Source organism: Quercus suber, unplaced genomic scaffold (assembly GCF_002906115.3).
Source record: "Quercus suber isolate HL8 unplaced genomic scaffold, Cork oak 2.0 scaffold_255, whole genome shotgun sequence".
Lineage (NCBI taxonomy): Eukaryota > Viridiplantae > Streptophyta > Magnoliopsida > Fagales > Fagaceae > Quercus > Quercus suber.
The window spans coordinates 894,965-921,839 of NW_027069711.1; the positions used below are offsets into that span (position 1 = coordinate 894,965).

Sequence of the window (26,875 nt, forward strand, 5' to 3'; positions counted from 1 at the left end):
AATTAACCTCTTGATAGAGCTAGTCACTTGCTAAAGAAGAGGACCTTAGACCAACCAAGACCATCCATCATTCCATGCCTTTAAGGGTGGCTAGGGAAGCTCTAATTTTTAAATGAGAAAATTGGTGGAGAAGATGGATAATGGAAGAGTAATAGTTGATGGAGCCTGTTACTCATACCTTGTTTTGCAGGGTAAGGGGGTATTTATAGAACATAAAGAGAGATTTTTGGTACTTAATTAACCAAAGATCTAATAGTAGATCTACCAACTAGTTGTCTACTTAGCTTTTATTAATTTTATTACAGAGGATTTACAAATTAATATGAAAATTAATAGGATTGAACACATCAACTACATAATATATATTTTTTGTTTGCTTTGTTTTGTGTGTAAGAATCACGCAACAATTTACAAGGCATATATGCAGCAACATTCCTAACACTTGCAATTCTTATGGCCTTGCCATCATTTTTATTTATTTATTTATTTTTGATTTTATGGCTTTGCCATCATTTTTTTTTTGGAAACCAAAATACAAGTTTATTTCATATCTGAATATTAATGTAGATCAAAGTACAAAGCCTCTGTTGTAAAGTGGAGGGGAATCTTCCAACCAAACTTTGCTAGACAATGGGCTAGAGAGTAAGCAGTACGTGTTTCTACAGATAGACAACACCAACGCAAATCCTTCAGAGTGTTTTGAATCTTCAGTCACGACATGTCCAAGTTTGGAGTAATTCGGACCATGTGAATGTAGCATCTTTATTACATTTTGAGTTGTCCCTTTCGAAAACTAATATTATTTGTTGCATAATCATTGCCATTCTATACAATCAAAAGGAACAAAGATCATAACCAACAAATGATTAAACACTTTATCATAAATAAATAAGACAAGAAACGATCAAGTAATATTTGACTGGACAATGGTACATAATAAAACCTTCTTGACCTCTTCACTCCTCAGCAGTCAGCGGGCAACTTTCTTGGTTCACTTGAAAAAAAAAAAAAAAAAAAAAATCTCATTCTTACTTGATGCTACGGACAGTCAGCGGGCAACTTTCTTGGTTCACTTGAAAAAAAAAAAAAAAAAAAAAATCTCATTCTTACTTGATGCTACGGACATAATTTTTTTTTTTTTAATATAGAAATTTTTATAATTACTAAAATGGTTGATCTAGGATGATGGACACAAATAAAATTTAAGCATTAGTATTACAACTCCCAAATTGCTATTTTACATTCCCAAAACATAAAAAACCCACTTTATCTGGGTGTGTATATTTAAATTTTTTTACATCTATGCTACAGTGAGTTGGTAAAAATACCAACTCTTGTAGCAAGGTTGCATAATTTTTATATTCACTTTTCTCTCCTCTATCCTTCATTTATTATCTATACATCTCTCTCTCTCTCTCTCTCTCTCTCTAATATTTATTTTATTGGTTGTATATAAAAATAAGAATTGAAATGTTGAGTGTATTATTAAATGTGTTAGTAAAATAGATAAAGTAATATTTTAAAGTGTAAAATAGGTATATTTTTTTAAACTCGGATGTAAATGCTCATGAATCCTCATTATCCACTACTTCTATACTAATTACCATCATGAATCATCTACGTTGCCAACAATTATGAAATTTGTAGTGAAAATAAGAGCAATTTTTAATACTTCGATAATTACTGCGTAGGAGGGAAGATATTTCAATTTTGAATGTCATGGATATACTAAAATGAAATACTATTTTCATAACATTTTCATAATAAATCTTAAGTGACAAGTTATTAATGATTATTATGGGTAGGCAAAAAATAATTTTAATAATGAATTCAATATAAATTAAGTAACAACTAAATTATAAAAGTATTGTTAACCTACCACCTTCTTATACTAAAAGGGATCAGCAGTTGATTTTCAAATTTCTTCCCAATGAAAATAAGTTGCGTGCGATACGTTGACCATTCAAAAGGCAGGGAAAGAATGAGAAATTACTTACTATAATATAATATAATATAGATTTATTGATATATATAGTAACCAAAACTAAACGCTGCTCTCTCTGTCACTTTGACCATAAAAAAGGAACAGCCAAAATACTGGAACAGCCCCGCCTGAACTCTCTCTCTCTCTCTTCCTCCGCCGTGGATCACAGGTCAGTGTCTCATACCATCCTTACTTTATTATGTTTTTTAAAATTCTTTCCACACTATATATATGTATTCTCAGAAAACTAAACTTGTTTGTTTGTTCCTTGCAGCAGCAAATTGAGATTAAAATTTTGATATTGGTTTTGTGTAGTAGCTAGATCAGATAGTGCCTCCCCCATGTTTGAACTGAATCAAAGATGAGAGGACCCCAAAGCCCCATTGAGCCCAGGCACCGACTCTCTACTTCAACAAGGTCAGCTTTCCTTTCCTTCCTTTTTTTTTCTTTTCTTACTGTACTAGTGCTTTGTTTTGCTGCCACAGTTATTAAATGCTACTAGGATTTCCTTAAACTGACTGATTTTGCTGCTCTACTTGCTACTCTAGTTCTCATAGTATACACTACAAGATTTTAGTACCGGGTCTTTGTTTGTTTGTTTTTTTTTTTTTTTGATAAGTAGTACTGGGTCTTTGTTTTTTGTGTTACTTTTCTTGTTTTTAACGTTTTGGTCATAATTCTGTGGTTAGGTAGATATGGTGTATCCACTTCATTTGTCATTAGTTTTTGAGTTCCACTGTGTTATTTTGTTCCCAAAGATGCATTTCTGTGTTCTGATTTAGCTTCCCAGCTTCCCCAATTGTTGTGATTAAGGGGGTTTAGTTTGGTTGGGGGATGAGGCTGACCCACCCAGTAAGCAATTGTTTTAACTACAGATTCTACTCTAGCTCCGAGTGCTTCCTTTTGCAGCATTTGCTTCAATCAAGTGGAAAGTACACTTCTACATGGAACTATAGATTATATACTAAGATGCTTACTGGGTGTTTGCCTTATTGTGGTTTGGTTGTTTGTTCCAACTTTCGATAAATTACCTTTACATCTGTGTAGATTTTTCTTGGCCTATGTGTTTCCTCAATCATTTTTGTTTATATGATGAACTTGTTGTAGGATTTCAATTATGCATTGTTTACCTTTGGAGTTGAGAATATGGTTGAGGTTTGCCATTTGAAACTATAGTGATTGTTTGTGGACTTTTGTACTACATGGAGCTCAAAATAATAAGAAATAAGCTATGCCCAGGAAATTAGTGGAAAAAGTCTAGCAACTAGAGTTAGTTATGGAAGCTTGGTATGGTTTGCAGAATGTTGAGAATAAAATTCAAGTTCTGGTGTGGCAGCCTTCTCAATTTGAGTTCAGCAATGTGGGCTTGGAGAGGATTCTATATGTTGGAGATTGAGCGGGAGTCACAATTCTGAGATGAAAGTTACTTGTGTTATGCAATTAGATAGTAGAAGTTTTCTTGGAGAAATAATTGGAGTACAGTGGTCTCTCTTGTGTAAGTGATTACATTCCATGTACTAGGGCCGCACCTTACACTTTTTTCAACAAAATTACTTATCAAAAAAAGAAAAAAAAGGGAGTTTAGGGGTTCCTACAAAAGTCTCTTTATTGTGTGGACTGCAGTATTGAGCATGCTGATGCTGGACAGCCTTGAAATCTAAGTGAATAAAGGGCAGTCTTGCAAGGAATGTGTTGAGAAGTGAGGTAGATTTAGGGAAGGGGAATAGAAGCTTAGGTGGGATATGAAGATGTGAAATTGATGCGGGAAGCGCATATACCTTTTTAATTTAATTTAATTTTAGAATTTGATTTTATTTTTATTGGTCATTTGTATTTTGTTTCAGGTCTAATTAGTTAATCCAGTTATAAGTTTATTTAATTTCCTATAGTTAAGGTTACTTTTATAATTTAATAATTGGCCTTCCTAAGTTAACTAGAATTAGGGTTTAGTCCTAGTACTCTATATAAGCATATTATGTACTCCTATGGAGACAAGTTTGCATGATTAATTAAAATTCTCTTGGAATTTTTTCCAATTGTTTGATGCTTACTCCTAAAGTTATGTATCATTTATTTTTTTGTTCCTCAAATTTGTTGTTGCATCTGTTTTGGTCTTGTCCTGTGTCAGAAATAATTTGAGTTTGTTGGAAATCAGTATAGTAAAGAAGATGTGACGGCTGCTGAGAAAAACTGGAAGGGGGAAGGAAACAATTGCTGAGAATATTGGCAAGAACAAAAGAGGGTAAAGAGAAAATTAGGTAGGAGGAGGGATAGAGGGAGTTCCTAGACTGAATTTCAATAGATTCCATTACTTCCAAAGTGTTACATATTACATCCTTTTATACCAAACGTCACTTCCTAAGGGAGCATTGGAGATTTCAATGATAAATGACTGGGACAGCAAACAAGTTACTAGGATTAATTAAAGCATCATCTAAGGGCTAGAGGCAGCCACCTCTCTTTGCCATTAAGTTGCTTCATAGCAAACTACTTCAATTCCGAGAATTAGCTTCTGTTTTACCTAAGGGTAGGAACCTATCACCTAAAAGAATAAAAAAAGAGAGAAAGAAGTAGAAATTAGATAATAATTAATCTACCAAAATCCTTAAAACAGACTATCCTGTTAAGTTTAATTTACTCTAGAGAAAATCTTCAAAATAGGTTGCTGGAGTCATTTATGCTAGCTTCTGGTTTTTTTTCTCTTCACATTTCTAGTGTTTGATGTGAAAGAAAGAGAATTGTACTTGATAATGGCTTACTTTAGCATTTACAAGATGTACAGTATAAATAGAAGGTGTAGACAACATTAAAGGCAAGAAAATAAACTCCTATAACAGTTACATACAACCATGAATGGCTGGAATTGAGGAAGTAAATGAGGAGAATTTGAATTTGAATAGAGCTGGAATTGAGGCCTTGATTTGTCACTTAACATCCCCTTGAAAAATGGGGAGCCAGGACTGCATTGTCAGTTTGTTTCAAAGATAGAGAAATTGAGAAGTAGCTAGTTAATTGTGTTGCAATCAGAAATATCTTCAAACCTCAATAATCAATATCATAAACTTTGCTGTGACCATTTGAATTATTGCTATTCCTATTGTTGCTTGTTGGGCTCTCTTCACTTGCCTTTTGCACATGCATTAATGTGGTTTGGACCTTCTTGTTACAGTGAAGAATCTAACAAAAGAAAGCCTCAAAGAAGTAAAGCTTTTAAAGATGTTGCAAGGGCCCTCCGTATTTCCGTCCAAGAAAGGAATTTAAATTGCAAACCTACATTGAAACTTGTGCTGGTGGTTATTGTCTTGGGAGCCTTTTTGACGTTCTTCCACTCTCCAGCAATTCATAATACAGATCATTTATCCATTTCTGTGTCTCGGTATGCATTACGCACCCAGTTTTCACTTCTGACTACCATGTTTAGTTTACTCTTTGGCAGAGTTTCTTTCTTGACATTGAGGTTTTCTAAAACTACAATTTCATTTTTAAAGAAAAATTATTTTAAGACAGACTTAATTGCTCATCCCTCCTTTTCTGGAACTGCAATTGTCACCTAAATTGTCATTTACTATTAAACAAAGAGCATTTTATTGTAATATTTCTCTTCACATCATCTTGAAGAAGTTTGCTGCTTGCAGGGAAACTTTTGTAGACAGCTGGATAAGAGACAGTGCTGCTACACAATATATATCAGTTTTAGAAATTGACTGGGATCAAATTGAAAAAATTATTGAGAAGCTAATTGATAGGATTGAGTATCAGGGAATTGGCTTGTTAAACTTTAATGAAAGTGAGATTGATCACTGGAAGCAGCTGATACCGGATGCCGAGCATGTTAATCTGCACCTGGACTATGTGTCAAGCAACATAACATGGGAATCCTTATACCCTGAATGGATAGATGAAGAAGAAGAATTTGAGGTTCCTACTTGTCCTTCTCTACCTAGGATTAAAGTTCCTGGAAAACCACGGATTGATCTTGTTGCAGTCAAACTTCCCTGCAACAAGTCAGGGAGCTGGTCCAGAGATGTGGCTCGTTTTCACTTGCAGCTTGAAGCAGCAAGGATTGCTGCCTCTTCCAAAGGGTATTATCCAGTGCGTGTGCTTATTGTGTCTGACTGCTTCCCAATCCCAAATCTCTTCAATTGCAAGGAACTTCTCACACGTGAAGGGAATGTGTGGCTCTTTCAACCCAACCTGAATACATTGAGAAATAAGCTGCAGCTTCCGGTTGGGTCATGTGAACTTGCAGTTCCTCTCAAGGCTAAAGGTCAGTTTGAAACCGAGTGTGTTGTTGGTTGATGTGTGAATGTGTTTTCCCTTTCCCTCTTTGACTTTTTCTAAGTCAGTCTTTGTTGCAACAAAGAACTGATGGTCCAGCATCTTCTATTTCCATCTTTCTTTAAGTGTATCTAGAATTTTTGAAATTGGAGGGAGGAAGAGAGAAGAAAAGGGGGTGGGGTGGGGTTGGGTAGGAGAGTTGAAGGGGGGTTTTCAGATTTGTGACTAGGTTTTGCTGAGTTTACTTAAAATGTATCGATCAAGTACGTAGGTCAACTGTATGTACATATATTATTGGGACAGTTGCAACTTGGGAAAAAAATTGAAATGACCTCAATAGCAAGTCTTTGGAATTTGGGTTCTAATGATATTATTCACAAAGAGACTAGTACTTTAATATTATTTTGATGAGGTAAACCTAAATATCTAACTGGACTTAGTACAGGTAGTCAAAGAAAGTGATGCTGTTTAGACTCTTATCACTGAAACCTCCTCCATAGAGTTAGGTCCAGTGCCTCTTCATTATGTCACAATTATAGAAAAATCAAGCTGAGCCAGAAAAGGAGGGAAAACAAGAGAGAAAAGATTGAAAAAATCAGGAAGTTTTGCTTTTAGAAGTAAATTAGTCTTGTCATTTCCAACAGGCTTGTAGCCCTGATTGACTCCTACTCCTTTGTTCCTGTGCCATGTTCTCGACCCCCGCCCCCACCCCCCAAAAATAAGGGGTTTTGTAATTGCAAAATACTCAAGTGTGAAACTAACCTGTTCTTTATAAACAGAAAACTTTTACTCAGAAAGAGCACACCGAGAAGCATATGCCACAATCCTGCACTCTGCGCATGTATATGTTTGTGGGGCTATCACTGCAGCTCAGAGTATCCGCATGGCTGGTTCAACACGAGATCTTGTGATACTTGTTGATGAAACAATTAGTGAATATCACAGAGGAGGATTGGAGGCTGCTGGGTGGAAGATCCATACAATTCAAAGGATCAGGAACCCAAAAGCTGAAAAGGATGCATATAATGAATGGAACTACAGCAAATTCCGTCTTTGGCAGTTGACAGATTATGACAAGATCATTTTCATTGATGCTGACCTGCTCATTCTAAGGAATATTGATTTCCTGTTTGAGATGCCGGAAATAACTGCCATAGGAAATAATGCTACTCTGTTCAACTCAGGAGTTATGGTGGTTGAACCATCAAATTGTACATTCCAGCTGCTAATGGATCACATCAATGAGTTTGTGTCCTATAACGGTGGGGACCAAGGGTATCTGAACGAAGTCTTCACATGGTGGCACCGGATTCCCAAGCATATGAACTTCTTGAAGCACTTCTGGGAAGGCGATGAGGTGGAGAAGAAGGAGATGAAAACTCGTCTCTTTGGGGCTGATCCTCCAATCCTTTATGTCATCCATTACCTGGGTAATAAGCCATGGATTTGCTTCCGGGACTATGACTGCAACTGGAATGTGGACATTTTGCAGGAGTTCGCCAGTGACGTTGCACATAAAAGGTGGTGGCAGGTGCATGATGCCATGCCAAAAAATTTGCACAAGTTTTGTTTGCTCAGGTCCAAGCAAAAGGCAGCATTGGAATGGGATCGGAGGCAAGCGGAGAAAGGAAATTACACCGATGGTCATTGGAAAATTAAGATAAAAGACAAGCGTTTAAAGACATGCTTTGAGGATTTCTGCTTCTGGGAGAGCATGTTATGGCACTGGGGTGAAGCGAATTGGACAGATAATGCTACTGTTGCTCCAGCCCCACCTGCAATTACTACCAAATCTCTATCCTCTTTGTGACTTATACTTGTTTTTCCTCATACTTCAACATCTTTTACTTTTAGTTCAAGAAATATCAGGTTTACTGACTATCATCATCATGTGTTTCATTTTATACAAATTCTTTTATAGTAGACTTTATATTATACTACTTTTTATTTATTTATTTTTAATATACATGTTTTTCCATCTGGTGGCATAGATCTGTGTGCCTTGAATTGAATGCATTTTGAAGCTCAATTTCTTGGTATCATGATTTCAGTCCATACTCTACTCATCTTGACGATGGAATGGATCGGTGACAAGTTTGTTTGTTTGTTATTTTTGTTTTTAATAATTTTAAATAGGTTACGTGACAAGTTAACTTTTTTTTTTTTTTTTTTGGAGAAAAGGGTGACAAGTTAACTAAGCCTCTGTTTTTTCTAAAAAAAAAAAAAAAAAAAAAAAAAAAAAAAAAAAAAAAAAAAAAAAAAAAACTAAGCATGTGATCATCTGTTATCCTATCCTATCCTATGGAATGGTACTAAATGCTAACACGAAATTACTCAATTGAGCATATTTGTTAAAGAAGCAAGTTGTCAAGTAATGAGAAGCAGCCGAGTGAATTCAGTTCCTGCCACCGTTACCTTTTGAAGGGATATTATTATGGCCAATAAATTATTAAAAGGATGTCCAATTTTTATTTATTTATTATTTTTTTATATAAAATTTGTTCCCTATTGGGTCACATGATTTTTGGGTTAATGAGAATTGAGAGGGTTAGGTATAGGAGGTTTTTTTTTTTTTTTGGGGAGAAAATAATAATGTTTATTAGTAGTTGTTAAAAATAGCTTTGTGATGAAATTCATTTGGAGAATAGCTTTTCTTTGAATATATATATTTTATTATTATTCGGCATTAAAATTGTGTATTGTAAACACTTTGGAAACACAATTCCAGTGCAAAATTTAAAAGTTTAATGCTTCAAAACATGATGTTTCAAGAGAGATTATTCTCCAAAATATAATTTTCTTACAATAAAATACAATAGTAGGAGTATTTTTAATAAATAAAAATAAAACTAAAACAATAATATTATTATTATTTCAATTCCAAAAAAACCCAGGCATGAGGATAGGAATTAGGAATAGGGATTCCAGTTCCACACAGATTGAAACGACGTCGGTTTTAGTGCATTAGCAGTAGCAGCACAGGCGCAGAGAGAGCGAGAGTGAGTGATCAGAAAGCATCAGAATTGTTTGTTTTGAAAGTTGAAAGACAGACAGACAGGAAATGGAATCAATAACAAGATGCTCTCCTCCTGCGTCTACTATTTCTTTTATTAGCTTCCACAAGCAGAAGCAGAAGCAGAAGCAGACGCCCAATTTCAACTTCTCATTCCCATTTTGTTATAGAAACAGCAGCACCAACTTCTTCTTCAAGTCCCATACTACTAATAACAATGCTACAATTTATGCCCGTAACAACCGCAACACAACCTCTTCAGAATCCGACCCTGTTCCCCAACCAACCATTATTCAACAAGTTTTATTGGACGACGACGACGACTTTCAACATGGTATATTGACTTTGACTTACTTTCTTTCATTCTCAATTATTTACTTTACTGAACTAATTCTTCCTTCTTTGTTTGTAGAGGATGAATCCTTGGATGATGATTATTTTCAAGACGACGACGATTATGATACCAACGCTCAACTCTATGTAACCTCTCTCTCTCTCTCTCTCACTTCTCAATTTTTATTTTTATTTTAATCTCACGAAATTATTATTATTATTATTTTGTGAAATAAGGTTGGGGATGGAGTTGGAGGGGGTGGAATTTCTCTGGCCGGGACATGGTGGGATAAAGAAGCGTTAAGGATAGCCGAAGAGGTGTCTCTATCATTTGATGGTGATCTCCAAATCTATGCCTTCAAAACTACTTTAAATTCCACCATTCAACTCCGCATTGACAAGCTCTCTAATAAGTAATCCATCTATCTATCTTATCAATTATAAAGTCTCATTCTACTTGAATATTTTGTCATCTTTTTAATTAAAAATATAGAGTGGATGTTGAGTGCTTTGAATCATTAGTGGTGTCAATCCGATAAATGTTGTGATGTCATGCTTGTATCCCATCAATTACACGTCTGTTGAGACAGACACACAGCTTTATGTCTAATTGTTTTCTTATTCTAAACATCAATCTAGAAAACTATGTCTGCTTTTATCAGATGCCATGATGTCAAGTTTCTTTTTTGTATATTGTATTCGTGATCCAATCCGCAAGACCCATGATTGGGAATATTGCTCTGGACAAATCTGGCTTAAACCAAATTGAAGTTGATGTGATGAAGTTTTTCCTGCAAAAAATGGTGATATCTCGAGTTCAATAGATCCCTGAAAACTGTTTTTCTTTTGTTGATTTTTCATGAATGGGCAAGTATGTTGTAGAAGTTCTACTTCTTTCATGCACTTTCCAATTCTTTCCCGCACTTTACTCCTATTATTTTAATAACTTTATGAGACTTCTCTGCTATATATTTTTATTCTTCATAGTTTTCGGCTTGCCAATGTGCAAATTTAAAGTAAGTTGTGGGTTTGGATTGGTTGATATGATGAGATTCAAAAAATACCCATAGCGCCAAATGGTTGGGCTGTACAGAAAAAGAATTAATTGTGAAGTTAAATTATGTCTCATCTTTCAATTAGGAGATAGACACAATTTTTCCTACCTTTGAGGGATTTGACAGAAGGGAATAGTTTCATGCAGACAATTGGTCCGAGAAAGGAGAAAGGTGCATAAAATTTATAAAAAAAATCCTCAAAATATGTTTTAAGCCTCTAAACAAACTCAACTGGTGGGTTTTGACTAAAATGATACTTCTTCTCACAAGAGTAGTGGGTGGAGGGTGAGGTTGTGAGTTTAGAACTCACTAGGTGCATGTGTAACGTATCAATAAAAAGAAGACTCTAATCAAACTTAAGCATTTTGACTTTGTGTCAAAGGTGTATGAGTGTATCAGGCCAAATTCATTTTATTTTTCCATTTAAATTGTTCTTATATGTAATTGATGAGAAATTTTTTTTGTTGTTTAAAAAAAAAAAAAAATTTTTTTTTTTTTTTAATGTGATCAGATTTTCTTTCTAAATGTAACTTTCTATAAATCATGCATGCCTTTTGCTTAATAATAAAAGCTTCTACAGCTTTAACTCAATGTGATTTGCAGGTCTGGTTCCCCCAGTATGGAAGATATTGAAGCCTTTTCTGTAACCTATAGAGCACGTTTAGATGAAGCACAGCTCAATAAATCTATTCCTGAGAATATATCTTTGGAGGTATCTGTTTCCCAATTGTTTTCATTTTTTAGAGTTAATTTGGGTGGGGAAGACTCAACTCTACAACGTAGAAACCTTAAATTTAATTTATGGGTGTAGATGTACCTAGCTGTGTGCTTGACATGTAGGCCTGTCTTTGATAGATCAAATGGTCAATTATATTATTTGAGATGTGTTGTTTGTTTCAAACTCTTTTCAAGATTGAAAGTTAATATAGGTGAATCTATAACAATAACTATTGGTAATGTGTCAGGTGTAGAATAACTAGCGGCTATTTTTGGTTGTAAGATGTAAACCCACCTATAAAATGTTTGAGTTGTCATTTGGTTGTCCTTTCAAATCAACAGGAGTGTAGGATAAGGTAACTTAAGAAATAGAGAGAAAATTGACAACCTGGAAAAAACTTTATTTATCCAAAGGAGCTAGGATTGCTTACCGAAAAAGAGCACTTTGTCTTGCTTATCAACTTATTTTCTTTCTATTTTCCATTTGCTTGTTGGTATAATTAATGGACTTGAGAAATTGCAATTTGACTGTCTTTGGGGTGGCTTTGGTGATGAGTTCAAATATCATATTGTTAATTAGAAGACAATTTGCATGCCTATTCAATTTCGGGGAGTTGGGTGTCAAAAAGCTGTTGCCTTTTGACAATACCTTGTTAGGGGAAAATATTTTAGGATTATGTAGTGGAAAGGGAGTAAGGGACCATGTTTGGAGGAGGGTCAGTAAAAGTATGTTTTTGTGGGGAGGGTGGTATTCTAATGAAGTTTGTAGTTCTTATAAGACAAGTTTGTTGGAACATATTAGGGTTGGCTGAGAAAATTTCTCCAAATTTATTAGATTTGATGTGGGGGAATGATACTCTATTCTTTTTTGGTGTGACCTATGGTGCGGAGATACTCTATTGAAGGAGACGTTTCCTGAGCTATTTCAAATTGCTCAAAATAAAATATGCAACGGTGTCATATTATACAAATTGTTTGAATAGTCACTTTCGTTGGAACTAAGCTTTATTAGAGTGGTGGGAAAAATCATACCAGGATTTACGCTAATAAGAATTGTGGAAGCGATGGGAAAAATCATACTAGAGATTTCTCTCACGGTTAGCCTATTTGTAGATGGATTGCTATATACCCAAAAAAAAAAAAAAAAAAAAAAAAAAAAAAAAAAAAATCCATCCTCAGATGGGATATTTGTAAATGGGATTTCATTGAGTGGATTCTTGATTTGGAAAATTATTTTGATTATCGTGAGATTCATGAAGAGCAAAAGTGAGACTTGTATCAAATAAATTAGAGAGTAATGTGGCTAATGATGGAATGACATGCAAGATTATAAGTGTTTTCAACTATTAAGGTAAGCATGAAATTCCTTCTTGGCAAAGAATGCAAAGGATTTTAATTGGTATTTTTTCCTGTGAATATTATGTTATGTTACATTATACAAGTGATCCTAGGATTTACGCTAATAAGAATTGTGGAAGTGATGGCAAAAATCATACTAGAGATTTCTCTCGCAGTTAGCCTATTTGTAGATGGATTGCTATATACCAAAAAAAAAAAAAAATCCATCCTCCGATGGGATATTCGTAAATGGGATTTCATTGAGTGGATTCTTGATTTGGAAAATTATTTTGATTATCGTGAGATTTATGAAAAGCAAAAGTGAGACTTGTATCAAATAAATCACAAATTCCTTCTTGGCAAAGAATGCAAAGGATTTTAGTTGGTATTTTTTCCCGTGAATATTATGTTACATTATACAAGTGATGATTATAGATATGAATTTATATAATTGGGATTGTATTGAAAATTGCGTCACCTGACCCCCAAAACTAGATATTGGCTAAAACACATGATAATGAGCTTTATGTACAACCATCAAGAGGAGATATTGTTTTGGAGTTAGACATTTTAAAGCTAGATGTTGAAGAAAATATTGAAAGGTTGAACAAGATCAATTTTTACAAGAAGTTAATGAATTGAAAGTTGAAGATAGTAGTTCCTAAGAAGTTGAAGAGATAAAAAAGGAACAATGGATGCTTTTGAGAAAATTGATGAAAATTATGTTGTAGCTAAAGTTCCATTAGGTCAACATTGTTGAGAAAATTATTGAAGATGTTACTAAATTCAAATTAGATGATTACAAGTATCAAGATCCCATTATTTTTCATTGGAACATATTGATTTCATTGGAGTTAAAAGATTTGATTTGGCTATTAATTCTTATTTGGTGAATCTTGTCAATTGCATGAAAATATAGGAAAATAGATTTCAAGTTGCATTATTAGTTCAACTGGTGGATTGCAAGTTTTGAGAGAAGACAAAAACATTACAATATTCGAATTATTTTGGCATGGAAGTTTCCAAAATCCAAATATTGAGTGTTAACTTGAGGGCAAGTTTTTTTTCCAAGCGAAGGAGTTTGTCGTAGGACATTTTACACATCATTGGAAGATTTTTATTTTTAATTTTTGTAATCTGCAAAACTTTCTTGATTTTTATTTCTTGTTTTTGAGTATTTTAGTCAAAATTTAGTTCTTCTGGTAGGATATTGTTAGAATCCTTTTGAGAATATTCTTCCTTGGAAATTTTGGAGCATTTCAAGTTGTAAAATGGAATTCAGAAGTCTCCTATCAATAAAATTCTAGTGTATATATATATATATTTTCTTATTTTCTGTTAGGAACCTAGAGGTTCCTAATGGGGATAGGTATGAATTGTAGGGGGATTGATGGGAATTGTAGGGAAATTGATTTAATTCGAGGAGGTAGTCACCTTCCAGAGAGAGAGGGAGAGAGATGCACTAATGCACTAAGAAGTTGGTTTATTCTTCAATTGATATCTAATGTTAAATTATAATCATGTATTTATAGGAGACTAGCTCTAATGTCATTGGCTCACATGGCTTAAGATAATTGGCTAGTTAATTCAACATGTGCTCTATGAATTAAGGCATGTGTTAAATGAGTTACACGTGTACAAATCCTAACGAACTCATCATAATCCTAATCTCAACCAACTAGCTAACTAGCTAACTACCTAACTAAAGGGATTACAACAATTATTTCATATTCCTAACATTTTCCTGGTGTATTCCAGATCTCTACCTCATGGATTTTCTAGTTGTTTTTAAGGTTTAGTAATGCACTAACTCCTCTCGGTATCACACTGTGTCATCTATACAATTGGATGGCTCTCACTAGTTTTTTCTCTTCCTCAAATTTGTTGGGGTTTGCTGGTATGATAAAATTAGAGATATTCTTTCTAGGTGTTTCTTTTTATATATCTCCCTAGTAATAGGGTTACAAATTACAATCCTTTTTCAGTTTTTTTTAAATGTATCTCTTACCATATATAACATAGCAAAAGCAACCCTCCATGTTTGCTAAATATCAACATGGTAAAAAATCAATCATTATCTCATCTATAAAATATTTAACTTTCAAGGTTTAAAAAAAAAAGTTTACAATTTTAAAATTGCACTCAAAACATCTGTTTATAGGTTAGTTAGTAAATAATATCCAATTTACACGAGATTGGCATGCATGTTAAGAATAAAGAGAATATGTAATTATTTGGTGGGATTTTCAAAATATTAATTCCGTCAAAAGTTATAAATGGTGTAAGATTAACATATACTTACACCAAGTGAACTATATGTAAATCAAGAAAGAACATTATTTTAAATTTTTGGATCTTAAGTTACCTGTCTCCTCTTAGGTGTCATCTCCTGGTGTTGAAAGGGTAGTTCAGATTCCACATGAGCTGGATCGGTTCAAGGATCGGCCTATGTATGTGAAATATGTCGATGAGGTTACAGCAAATGGTTCATCAGCAGAAAGTGATGGTGTTTTTAGGCTAATTTCTTTTGACATGGAAAGTAAATGTTGCACCTGGGGTTTAGCGGACGTGAAAAAAAATAGAGAGAAGGCAGGGAAAGGAAGACCACTTAGCAGGAAACAAAGGGAGTGGCGTTTGAGCACATCATTTGATTCCTTACGTTTAGTCCGATTGTATTCTGATATTTAATATATTTTTTTTTGTTCTTTTTAATTACTTCTCTCCAAAATCATGTGCCTCTGTAGAAACTTCAGAAATATACACGCTTACACAGCATTGTAGATGAATACACCTGTACAATTAAAAAGTTATCTTTCTCAATTTGCCATTTCTGGCACAATCCTATCTCCAAAATAATGGGTCGCAAAATTGTTATGTTACTGTAAACATAACATATTACTAAACTTGTTTATTTACTTCAAATATATTAATAACTTCTGTTAATTTGTTCTGACACACACACACACACACACACGAGAAAAAAAAGAAAAAGAGAGAAAAAGAGAGATATTAGGGCTAGGTGTTGGAGAAGCCATCTGGGTCAATGTTTGAAGATGTTTTGACCTTGATCAACTCCTTAGAGCTTGAAACATTTTCTTCATCTCCTTGCCTACATAGAGTTTTAAGAAAGTAGAAATTTGGTATGATCTTGTTCTGAGATTGGCACTGAAGTCAAGCAGGGATGCTGTGTTAACTGAGAGTGATTTTGAGTGTGAAAGTTCATTTTTCCAAACCCAAGTGAATGGTGTAAGAGTAGCTGCAATGTCTTCAGTGATACCATGGGAGCCATTTTGAAACTAGTCTTTGAACAAGAAGAATCAGATGTCCTTTCTACTAGTTGGAATCAAGGTATGACTACACTGTTGAAACTAGCCACATGCTAGGTGATAGGTCAAGGCTCACAGTGCTTGCTGTTGTTCCTTGACCAAATTGGATATATTTGATATGTCTGGCTGCATAACTTAGATAAGTTAATTGTGGTAGTATTTGTACTTTTACAGATATGACAGCTGAGCTGCATTTTTTATCTCTACTTTTGGGTAGCATTGAAGTTCATCTTATTGTTTGGGTCAGGCTTGGTTGTGCTATATCATTATTGTTATGGCATGTACAATTCTACTTAAGATATATTGCTGATTCAGAAGGTTCTTACAAATGGTAAACAAATCTGGTCACAAGTCATTTTTCAGTATGTATACATGTATATAACTCAAACTTGAAAAGAAGGAAACATTGTTCTTTAATTGTAGCAAACTATTTAAAAAGTCATACAATTGCTGTTTATTTATCTTTTGTTTTAAAAATAATTTATCCATGAAAACTATCTATTAGGAGAGGGGTGACATAGTTATGGTTAATATTTGAAAGATGAATTTCTATTTTTAATTCATGGATCTTTTCCTAATTGTCTCAAAAGGTTTAGAATTTGTCATAGTTTTGTTATCTAGGTGAATATATTTATTTCTTCTCTTGTAATATATCTTTTGGTGTTGATCAAATATACCTACCTGACCTTAAAGAGTTCATGCACTTGACATCAATCTGCCTGGTTTAATTTTTAAGGTTTAGTGAGTTTAGGTTTATAGATGAAATTATATGTAACTCAAATGCGATGATGATGCTAAAAAAAATGCATGAAATTAAAATCCATTTATCTCCGTACTTTCAGCTTGGAGGTATTCCTCTATTTAAATCTTGACGATAAAGTAGATTTATGGGTTCTACTTCTAGATACAACCCCTCTGTGTGTGATTAATCTATCTTTGTCTTTCATTCTCTCTAAAATGGGTGAGTTACAGCAATGAGAGGGGGATGACATATCTAGTCCGACATCATTGTTTCATTATCCACTATGTTGGGTCAACATTTGAATCATATACTTTTTATCTTTTTGTTAAATGGAATCATATACTTTTTATCTTTTTGTTAAATGCTGGTTCTCAATTCTTCCATCATTCATTTGATTCTTGAACCAAATGATAAAATCTCTTTTAAAATAGTAAGACAATTTGGTGATAAGATGTCTCAATGACTATACTTTTGTTTGGTACCTTTTTATTAGTTTCTGTTAATGTTAATTGAATTGCTTTTGTATTAATTTCATCAGTGTGCTCTCCCACAAATTAAGATTAATCTTTCAAGTATGCTTTCTTTATTGCTAAAACCAAACAATTTTCATCTTTTTGTTCTAAATTTCTGTCATAGTAATGACAATCGAATGGAAAATAGAGATGTGATAATTAATTAGAATCCATTTGGTTGAGCTAAAAATCAAATTATCATCTTAATGAAGATAATAGATTCGTTAAAAGCTGATAAGTGGTAAGCATAAGAGGTTGAATGGTTGGGGACCTGTGGACCACAGGGCACAAACTTGTTGATTCCTTATAGGGCTTATGATGCTAATACAATGCTTTATGCATACCGTCTTTTGTAAATTTTTTGGAAAAAGTTGGTTATCAGCCCCTCCACTGTGTATACCAGATTTAAAAATTAATAGGTAGCCACAGACTTTATCTCTACAGTTTACACTGTAGTCCAAGGTGCCCCACAAATTAGTGCATGTGTCATTGGGAGGAAACATATCCACACACTCACACTCCAAACTGTTTGATTTTCATCAAGCTCCTCACAACAGTCATTATTGGTCCGCTTTGATTTTGCAAGTACCCCTTTAAATTCTGAAATGAATGTTGACTTCTCAGGAAACTATTAACTGCTTAACAATCAATTTCACTGAAATGTCTACAGATATAAAGGGTTTGACAGCTCCATAGCACAGTGACATGGCATGCTATAATTTTTGTTAAAGAGTGGATAAAAAGAATTACAATGCCTTGATTCTTTTGAAGGATGTAGCTCTAGATTCTTACAAGTTACAAGACAAATTTGTTGGACTGCATATTGAAATGGATTATCGATTTGGCAAAACTGAGATTATGAGATGTAACCTTATTTGTTAACTGTTCTTGGTGGAATGATTAATCATGTTTATGGTTGTGGAACTCATAATTGGTCTTCAATTTTGTTTGACTGAAAAGGTTATTTCTCTCTTTTGCTATTTATATGGACTTTGCTCATCATCTCTCTCTTTTAATCTTTATTTTTTTGTCACTCCTTTCCCCCTTACCATCAATGTGTGCTTGACTTTCAATGTTAAAAGTTGGGTGGGTTCTCGAAAAAAAAAGATGTAAGCCAAACCAGAGCTTCCTTGAATTTTTATCCTAAAACTTATATTATATTATTGTCTATTAATCTTCTTTCGGAATTTGTGTAATTTTTTTGAAGCATGGTTTAAATTGTTCGGCTCTTGATGGCCTAAAAAAAGGGAGAAATTTTTGTTACACACTTGTTATTGCATATTCCATATACACTTAATTTGAAATTTTGCTTTTGCATATTCTGTGCACACTCCATTTGAAATCTTGTTTTGAAAACATAACACAATTTCATAATTTTAACTAAAGTCACATTTTCAAAACATGAGTATACAATAGAATGTGTCATGTGATAATCATTACTCTTAGGGGGAAAAAAACTCATGATTTAAAGTGTTGCTTTTGCTTTAGGTGTCTTTTAATTCATTAGTTTATTGTTGTTGTTACCTCGTCATCATTCACTACTTGTTACGCTTGTAATTATCACCAAAAATAAAAACCTGCTTGTTATGCGTGTGGAATTAATTTTCTTTCTCTGCTATCCCAAACCATTTTGGTGCAAATTGCGAAAAAGCAGACCGACTTCTTGGGGGCCAACCATTTCCTCCAATGAGTTATTGTACTTGTGGTTGGGCCACCTGTTCTGAATCTTCAAACAGGTTGGATACTTTCAAAGTTTCAATAAGAACAAAACCAGCTCAGATCCCATACAAATGAATTTCTTCTTTTCCATTCAGTTAATGTCACAGGCACAACTTTTTTCGCAATAAATTCTATGTCGAAGGTGAACAAAACTGGCACAAATGAATTACCACTTTTTCTCCATCATTCACAAGGACCACTTTAGCAATTATAGAATTTGCTACATGTTAGAGATATACTCTCAATCAAGTCTTTCCAATCCTACTTGGTGTGAAAGCAAAGCAACTTATTTGATGTGCAAGCAAAGACATCTTAATTCTACTTCTATTGCAAGTTTAGTGTAGTCGGCCCTTGGCCATAGCAACCCCTCGGTCCCCTCCTTGGTCATTGATGCAGTTGTTCTCGAGCCTTTCTAGTCATCTTCCGGTATTCATTTGTTGTCTTTGTTCAAGGCCATCATCAGTAATTTGCACAATTCACTTCATAGTTTGCTTAGTCTATTCGGTATCCCTTCTTTTTTTTTTTTTTTTTTTTTTTTGGGAGAGAAAAGACCACAGTGCTTTTATTAAGTAAGGCTACTTAAACTTCATAGTTTGCTTAGTCTATTCGGTATCCCTTTTTTTTTTTTTTTTTTTTTTTTTTTGGGAGAGAAAAGACCACAGTGCTTTTATTAAGTAAGGCTACTTAAATCAGCTTGAAATACAAAAGCAACTTCCAAGTATTATAGTAAAAATTGCTCTTGTATGCATTAAAGTTTTGGATCATTCATTTTTTTGAAGACTTTGGTAGTTCCGTTAATTTTTTTTTATTAACTTTGGCTGACAATTTTTTAATTTATATTTAAAATAAAAATTTTAAGAATTTTATTATGAAAATGGGAAAATAATTTTATTCTATGAAAGATTAACATTGAGCATACTTTTTATAAGAGATACCAAGTTCTTTTTGTTGATATTTTTTTAAGTCTAATATATATATATATATATACACGTGGGCTACTTTTTTGTTGTCATAGGGAAACTATTTGCGTACTTTCTGGAAAACTTTTGCAATCCCACATCGAAAGTCGCTCCCCTCACTTTTTGCCTTATAAGCGTGAAGCCGTAGTGTACCATCAATTATTATTTTCTTTTATTGTGGGCTACTTTTTTGGTGTTCCAGGAAACTATTTGCGTACTCCTTGGGAAACTTATATTAGATTAGACAATTTTTGTATTTTCATTAGAGTTTAGAAGATGATAATTTTGGATATAATATATATTAAGAAAAAAAAAAAAATTCAGGGGATTGTTAAGGCCCACTTGATCCTTACATAGTTCCGTCCCCAGATACTGTCGAAATCACAAGGACTAAAAGCGATTTTAATCGATAAATTGTAGTATGCTTGCTTCTTTAACCGTATGCGCACGTGTAGCCGCAGTTATTATACAATATCCTAAACTCTTTTGGAGCAAATCACAATGATATTAGTGCCACGATAATCACAGAGTACCAAAACCTTTTTCGAGTTGAGCAATTGGAATAATTGGTGCATGCATGTTTAAAAAAGGAACATCCTACAGATTTACTACAAATGAACCTATCAGTATCAGAACTCAAAACGAAAATGAAAAAAATTCTCTCTAATGAACCCCCTAATTGGCCCATTATTTAATATACTCCAAAACTTATTTATACACATACATACCAGTCCAAGTCTGGGCTGGTGGAGCTGCACTTTTTTGACCACATTCCCATTATATTATGATTCATGAACATGAACCGTGACCAACTTGTTTCTTTGTGGGAAAAGTTTAAAGAGCACATATTTTTTCACAACTTCTTATTATAGTTGTAAATTTGTAATGTGACAGAGTGTGATTGGTAAAGAAAAAAAATAGTAGATTTATGTATAAGTAATAATTAACCGTTTACAATATAACACGTTAGAATTATGATAAAAAATTGAAAAATAATTTATGGCCTTAAAACTTCTCTAGATTGAAATTATCTTTGTTTTGGTGGTGGGCTCCATTAGGAAAGTGGGGTTAATAGTGTGAGGGACTGAGAGAGCAAACGGTTAGAATAATGGACAGCCAATTTGTCATTTTTTTGTGGTCAAGTAAAAACAAAAACAAAAGGGGGATTCTTCTATTGGATAGCTTTGTGTTTGTTGACTGGAGTGTGTTTTCACACCCATCTCATTAATATGAGTGGATGTTAGTCTCTGTAACATGATATATAATAATAATATTTATAAAGTTTCTATATTTTCTTTTTCTTTTATACTTTTTTTAAGTAGTAATATAATATAATAATAATGATTACATACACACACCTACATTTTATACTAGGGCAATAGATTGAATGAAATACTATAAATGAAGCGGCAAAAGCAAGCCAAAAGAAGATACCTTTGAGTATTGACTTTATTCACTGTCTTCTTGTTTTTTTCTTTATCCACTTTCAATTTTGAAAGATGCAAAACTGGATCTTGCCGTTTAGTACACCCCGGTACTTCCCAACGTCTTTATCTCGAGGTATGTAAATAGGGCAAGGGATATATGTAACATCACTCGAGTATGTAAATAATATAATGAGTATATGTATCATTACTCAAGGTTTCGTTAGGGAATTACATGCATTTGTTAAAAATGGTTATTTTTTTACCTCTCTTTTCAAGTTTTATAGTTTTTTACAGCCAAGGTGAGACTCAACAAATTAGTGCCCCTGCTGTAGCCTGCAACTTCTTAACATCGTTTACTTAAAAAAAAAAAAAAAAAAAAAAAAAAAAAAAACTTGTTAACCTGGCACTATGTGCTGGACAATGTAGCACATATAGCAACTTCTATAAAAACCAGTTTTAACTTTAGAAATTTCAGTCTTTTTCGTTAAAGCAACGCAGCACGGCAGAATTCACGTGCCTGTTCTAACCAAATAAATTCCATTCAGATATAGTGTAACAGAATCTGAATTTGTTTTAAAAAATGCATCATATTCATTAATTATTACTATAAACTCTTTTTTTTTTTGGTTATACATACTTATGCTACTTCTTTGCTGTCATAGAGGGAATTCTCTAGGGAATGAATAAAGAGTGGGGTTTTTTGTGAGTATCTTGAGAATTCCTGAGATGGGTCATTGTTGGTTTAGTTGGGTTTTGGTTGTGTTGTTGGTGTTGTTGGGGGTTAGTGTGAAGGGGTACCCAGTTGAGGATCTGGTTGTGAAACTGCCTGGACAGCCTAAGATTGAGTTTAGACAGTATGCTGGGTATGTTGATGTGGATATCAAGGCAGGAAGGAGTCTGTTTTACTATTTTGTTGAGGCAGAGAGCCAACCTGACAAGAAGCCCCTAGCTCTGTGGCTCAATGGAGGTTGGTTTTGTTCTTAACTTCTTATATATTATTGTATGTTCCTGTTCAATTGTGCTTGCACTTAACTTCCTCATCATATGATGTTTGTTACTTAAGTATTTAAGTGAGACTGTTCCTTCTACTTTGTCTCTTTTCATAATCTTGAACCTGTTACTTCATTGTACTTCTGGATCTTGGGCTTACTTTCCCTTCCTATGTGGAAAGTTATTCTTCTCTTTTTTAACTCTTTTCAAGTTTTCTGTTTGTTTTTCCCTATGCCAAATTAAATTCTGTTCCCTCATCTGTGCTCTTTTTTTTTTTTTTTTTTTTTTTTTTTTTTTTTTTTGCCTTTTCCAAATAATTAGTTGCCCAAATTTGAGGACCCTTAAAGCATTAAAAAAAATAGATATCCTGTTTAGAATTTAGAATTCAATTTAGCTTCTTTAAGTATGACACAGTGTTCCAATTGTCTGTCAAAAAAGCGAATCAGAATATTTCCATGGCAAATGTAAAACTTGGAATTTTACAACAGGAACTTCATCTCTAATCTTTTGGTGAAGACATAACATTTAAACCTTTTTAAATGTAAAATCTTTGTTTTAGATTCAGACATTTAGCAACTCAATTTTGATTGATCCTAGGGAATGAAACTCTACTGAATTACTATTTGCTGGTTCTCTCGTTAGTTTTAGAAGTGAGATGGGGAGAGTACTAATTTTGTTGTCCCATGAGCTTCCAATTGAAGAGTTATGGGCTTGATTAAGAAGGGTGGGAAAGGATGTAAATTTTATTAGTACTAAATAAAATTCATTCGTTTACAGGGACAGAGAACTGTGAAACTATTATTTAAGTGTGAGACTTTTATACACAATTATTGATGTAACTTTCTGTGTTCAGGTCCAGGTTGTTCCTCTATTGGGGGAGGTGCCTTTACAGAGTTGGGTCCATTTTATCCTAGAGGTGATGGTCGAAGCCTTCGAAAAAATTCAATGTCATGGGGTAGAGGTAAGTCACTTAGCATATTATGTGGAACTTTATTTTCATTTGGCTGGATCATGTAGTATGGACTAAAGTTCCCTTTGTTTAAAATTTTTAAATTGTGATACTAATGCATCCATCAAATTTTTCCTATTCTTTCCGTTCTGTAGCATCAAATCTCCTTTTTGTTGAGTCACCTGCTGGAGTAGGATGGTCATACTCGAACACAAGTTCAGATTATACTTGTGGAGATGCCTCCACTGGTAATGAGAATAGCTCGCATTCTTTTTCCTTTTAAATTGATCTAGTGTGTGCTAATTTCATAGGATTGACTGCAAGAATGAAAAAAGTATGTCATATAAAAATTCAGATTATTTTGGCTTCCTAAAAATTTGTTCCACTATAATATGTTCCAAGCTCATCCTCTTATTTTTGGCAGCTAAGGATATGCTTGTATTTATGTTGAAATGGTACGAGAAGTTTCCAGATTTCAAATCCAGAGAACTGTTTCTCACTGGAGAAAGCTATGCAGGTAATTAAAGTTTCATTCTACAACCAGATTAGTATTTTTTTTTTTTTAAATTTTTGTATACTCTTATTGAATTTTTTTTTCTATTAATTTGAAAATGAGAAAGGAGAGGAAAACAGCAGGATTTACTACTTCAAGAGCTTTTGATTGTTTTTTATAAAACATGGAGCACATGGACAAATTTATTGCTTTTTTCTTGAAGGGACTTCAAAGTTGTACTATATTTTCCTGAAAAATATAAGTTTTTTTTTTATTTTGATTTTATTTTTTAATAATATAATTGAACTTATTGACAGCTCTGAATGTGAGTATTTCAATTAAGATCTTTCTGTTTCCCTATTTTTGTTTCTTTCCTCCTACTGCTTCATTAGTTTCTATAGGTTCCTCACATGTTTATATGTCGTTGTGTAGGGCATTACATACCACAATTGGCTATTGCTCTACTGGACTATAATGCACACTCAACGGGTTTCAAGTTCAATATCAAAGGGGTTGCTGTAAGAAAAATGAGCATTTTAATTGATATCTCTGAATTTCTTCATAATCAAAGCTCTTCACTTTGATATATATATTTATATAAATAAAATTTTTCAAAATATTTTCTTTGGAATCATGCTATTATTGTACAATCCATCTAATCTGTTCACCTTTTTTCTCTGGTTAGATTGGGAATCCACTTCTAAGACTTGATCGGGATGTTCCAGCAACCTACGAATTCTTCTGGTCACATGGAATGATTTCTGATGAAGTTGGCCTTACCATCATGAACAAATGTGATTTTGATGATTATGTTTTCGCAAGTCCTCACAATCAGACAGACACTTGTAACAATGCCATAAATGAAGCAAACAACATTGTAGGCACATATATAAACAATTATGATGTGATCCTTGATATTTGTTATCCGTCTATAGTAGAGCAAGAGCTGAGACTTCGGAAAGTGGTATCCTTTTTTCTTTCTTTCTTTTTTCTGTTATTATTATTATTATTATTTATTTATTTCTTTAACCCTTTCTAATTCACATGCTGTTATATTGTTTTATTGTAAAATTTTCCTTTTTAATACCTTTTCTGCAGGTTACTAGCGTTAGTGTTGGGGTTGATGTGTGTATGAGCATTGAAAGACGCTTCTATTTTAACCTCCCTGAAGTTCAGAATGCTCTTCATGCAAATCGTACTAAATTACCTTATAGCTGGTCTATGTGCAGTGGGTAAGTATTACAAGCAGCTTGCTTCCCAGCATCTTTGGATGGGGGAAAAAAAACAAGACTCCCATATGCTGTATGCTGTAATAACATTCCTTTGAGGAAGTGGAAATATAGGGAAATTTTAACTGCTTATTTGTCTTTCCAAACCAAATAGTCCTTTTCAACTTCTGTCAAGAAGAGGTTAAAACTCATTATTATAAATGTTAAAAGAACAAAAAATTGCTCAGTTCTATAAAATTAGTACATGATTTAAATAATATACTTAATCAAAACAAAAGTTCAGTTGGATTCTTCCTCTAAATTGATTTTTAACATTTTTGGTGGTCGCAGTATACGTTAAACTATTAGAACTTTGTAAACATGTTGTAACTGACATTTGCATTTTTGTTGTTGTGCAGTGTTCTGAATTACAGTGATACTGATGGTAACATCAACATTCTTCCCTTGCTCAAAAGAATAATCCAAAATCGTATTCCAGTTTGGATTTTCAGGTAGCTTAGAAACAAATATATACTAAAAGATGAGCTAATTATAAGCTATCATAGTTGGGTTAATAACTTGGTTTCTACATATCATATTATTCTTAAATTTATCCAATTGTAGTGGGGATCAAGACTCTGTTGTGCCATTACTGGGCTCCCGGACACTTGTCCGAGAATTGGCTCATGATCTGAAGTTCAAGGTTACAGTCCCATATGGAGCTTGGTTTCACAAAGGCCAGGTACTCGTGCAATGCAATATTTGCAATTTCTTCATGTGGGGTTTGCCTCAATGGTGATCATAATTGTCTGCTGTCTTTCGTTTATATTTTGAATAGGTGGGAGGTTGGGCGACTGAGTATGGAAATTTATTAACTTTTGCCACGGTAAGGGGTGCTGCTCATATGGTACCTTATGCACAACCATCAAGAGCATTGCATCTGTTCAGTTCATTTGTACGTGGCCGGAGATTGCCAAACACAACACGTATATCAATTGATGGTTAAGAAGGTTTCAAATATCTTCTACAATTTGGTTGCAAGTTTCAAGTTGTTTCGTAATTCTGCTCAAAAGGGCATTAAGATAACAATGGTTCTTTTCCAGTGGTAACAGCAAAAAATAGAAGCCATTTCAACTGTATTTGTGGGAAGGACAGGATCCCTCCCAATAAGAATCCAATGAAGAAATTTTCAGCATTCTTTTTTTGGTTGGATGGACTTTTATTCATTTTATTGGCATCACAACTAGTTTCTGATGGATATGGAAGAACTTAAATAACGTTAGAGTAATTTCAAATTATTATTAGATGAAACAACCTTACTTGAAGATGATTAGTTCTATATGCTCGTAACTTTGTATCCTTGAATTCTAAGGAGACATGAACCTAAGTGGCCTAGTCTAGTGGATGAACCAAGGCCGTGTGATTAGAGTGTTTTTAGGAAAATAGGGGTTAAACATTCGAAAGAATAAAGAAATAATTTATGATCAAGGCTGAGAGGCAAGATTAACACTTTCCTAAGACAATATTTTCCTCCACACACGAGTGTACATCAAACTTGTCCCCAAGATAAGGATTCTAGAGATCACACTTTGACCGGTTGAATTCGTAAACTCGACCAATCGAACTGGAATCGAGCAAGTGTCAAAAAAACAGAAAGGTCAAGAAAAAATCCTACTAAGAATTCGACCAGTCGACTTGGAATGGAGACATGAATTGAGCTGTCTTGATAGTTTGAGCTAGGAGTAGAAGTTCCTTAAACAAAATCCAATTGACCTTCTCAACTTTATATCCAACGGCAATTCACACAAAATCTCTAATTTTATTTTAAATTA

The 26,875-nt window shown here is 33.7% G+C and overlaps 3 protein-coding genes across 7 annotated transcripts; all 3 read left to right on the forward strand.

Moving 5' to 3' along the window:
* The first annotated feature begins 2,021 nt into the window (after nt 1-2,021).
* On the forward strand, nt 2,022-8,250 carry LOC111989555 (putative UDP-glucuronate:xylan alpha-glucuronosyltransferase 3). Of its 4 annotated transcripts, none has more exons than XM_024021348.2 (5): nt 2,022-2,153; nt 2,259-2,401; nt 5,154-5,360; nt 5,620-6,251; nt 7,042-8,250. In XM_024021348.2, the coding sequence occupies exons 2-5, from the start codon at nt 2,346-2,348 to the stop codon at nt 8,070-8,072; spliced, it is 1,926 nt and encodes a 641-aa protein (XP_023877116.2). In that variant the 5' UTR covers nt 2,022-2,153; nt 2,259-2,345; the 3' UTR covers nt 8,073-8,250. The 4 variants fall into 4 exon arrangements, with proteins under 4 accessions (XP_023877116.2, XP_023877118.2, XP_023877117.2 ...); XM_024021350.2 differs by having other exon boundaries at nt 2,026-2,153; nt 2,300-2,401; XM_024021349.2 differs by having other exon boundaries at nt 2,037-2,153; nt 2,262-2,401.
* An 876-nt stretch (nt 8,251-9,126) lies between these two features.
* Nucleotides 9,127-15,557, forward strand: LOC111989552 (uncharacterized). The gene is made up of 5 exons (XM_024021347.2): nt 9,127-9,609; nt 9,688-9,755; nt 9,846-10,021; nt 11,267-11,375; nt 15,098-15,557. Exons 1-5 carry the CDS (start codon nt 9,324-9,326, stop codon nt 15,404-15,406), a joined length of 948 nt encoding a protein of 315 aa, XP_023877115.2. The 5' UTR covers nt 9,127-9,323; the 3' UTR covers nt 15,407-15,557.
* Nucleotides 15,558-21,408: 5,851 nt separating this feature from the next.
* LOC111989548 (serine carboxypeptidase-like 42) lies at nt 21,409-26,248 on the forward strand. Of its 2 annotated transcripts, XM_024021339.2 has the most exons (11): nt 21,409-21,536; nt 22,066-22,370; nt 23,247-23,354; nt 23,498-23,590; nt 23,767-23,859; nt 24,268-24,353; nt 24,521-24,799; nt 24,934-25,067; nt 25,463-25,555; nt 25,668-25,785; nt 25,882-26,248. In XM_024021339.2, the coding sequence occupies exons 2-11, from the start codon at nt 22,130-22,132 to the stop codon at nt 26,047-26,049; spliced, it is 1,413 nt and encodes a 470-aa protein (XP_023877107.2). In that variant the 5' UTR covers nt 21,409-21,536; nt 22,066-22,129; the 3' UTR covers nt 26,050-26,248. The 2 variants fall into 2 exon arrangements, with proteins under 2 accessions (XP_023877107.2, XP_065637128.1); XM_065781056.1 differs by lacking the exons at nt 21,409-21,536; nt 22,066-22,370 and adding an exon at nt 22,944-23,117.
* Nucleotides 26,249-26,875: the final 627 nt, after the last annotated feature.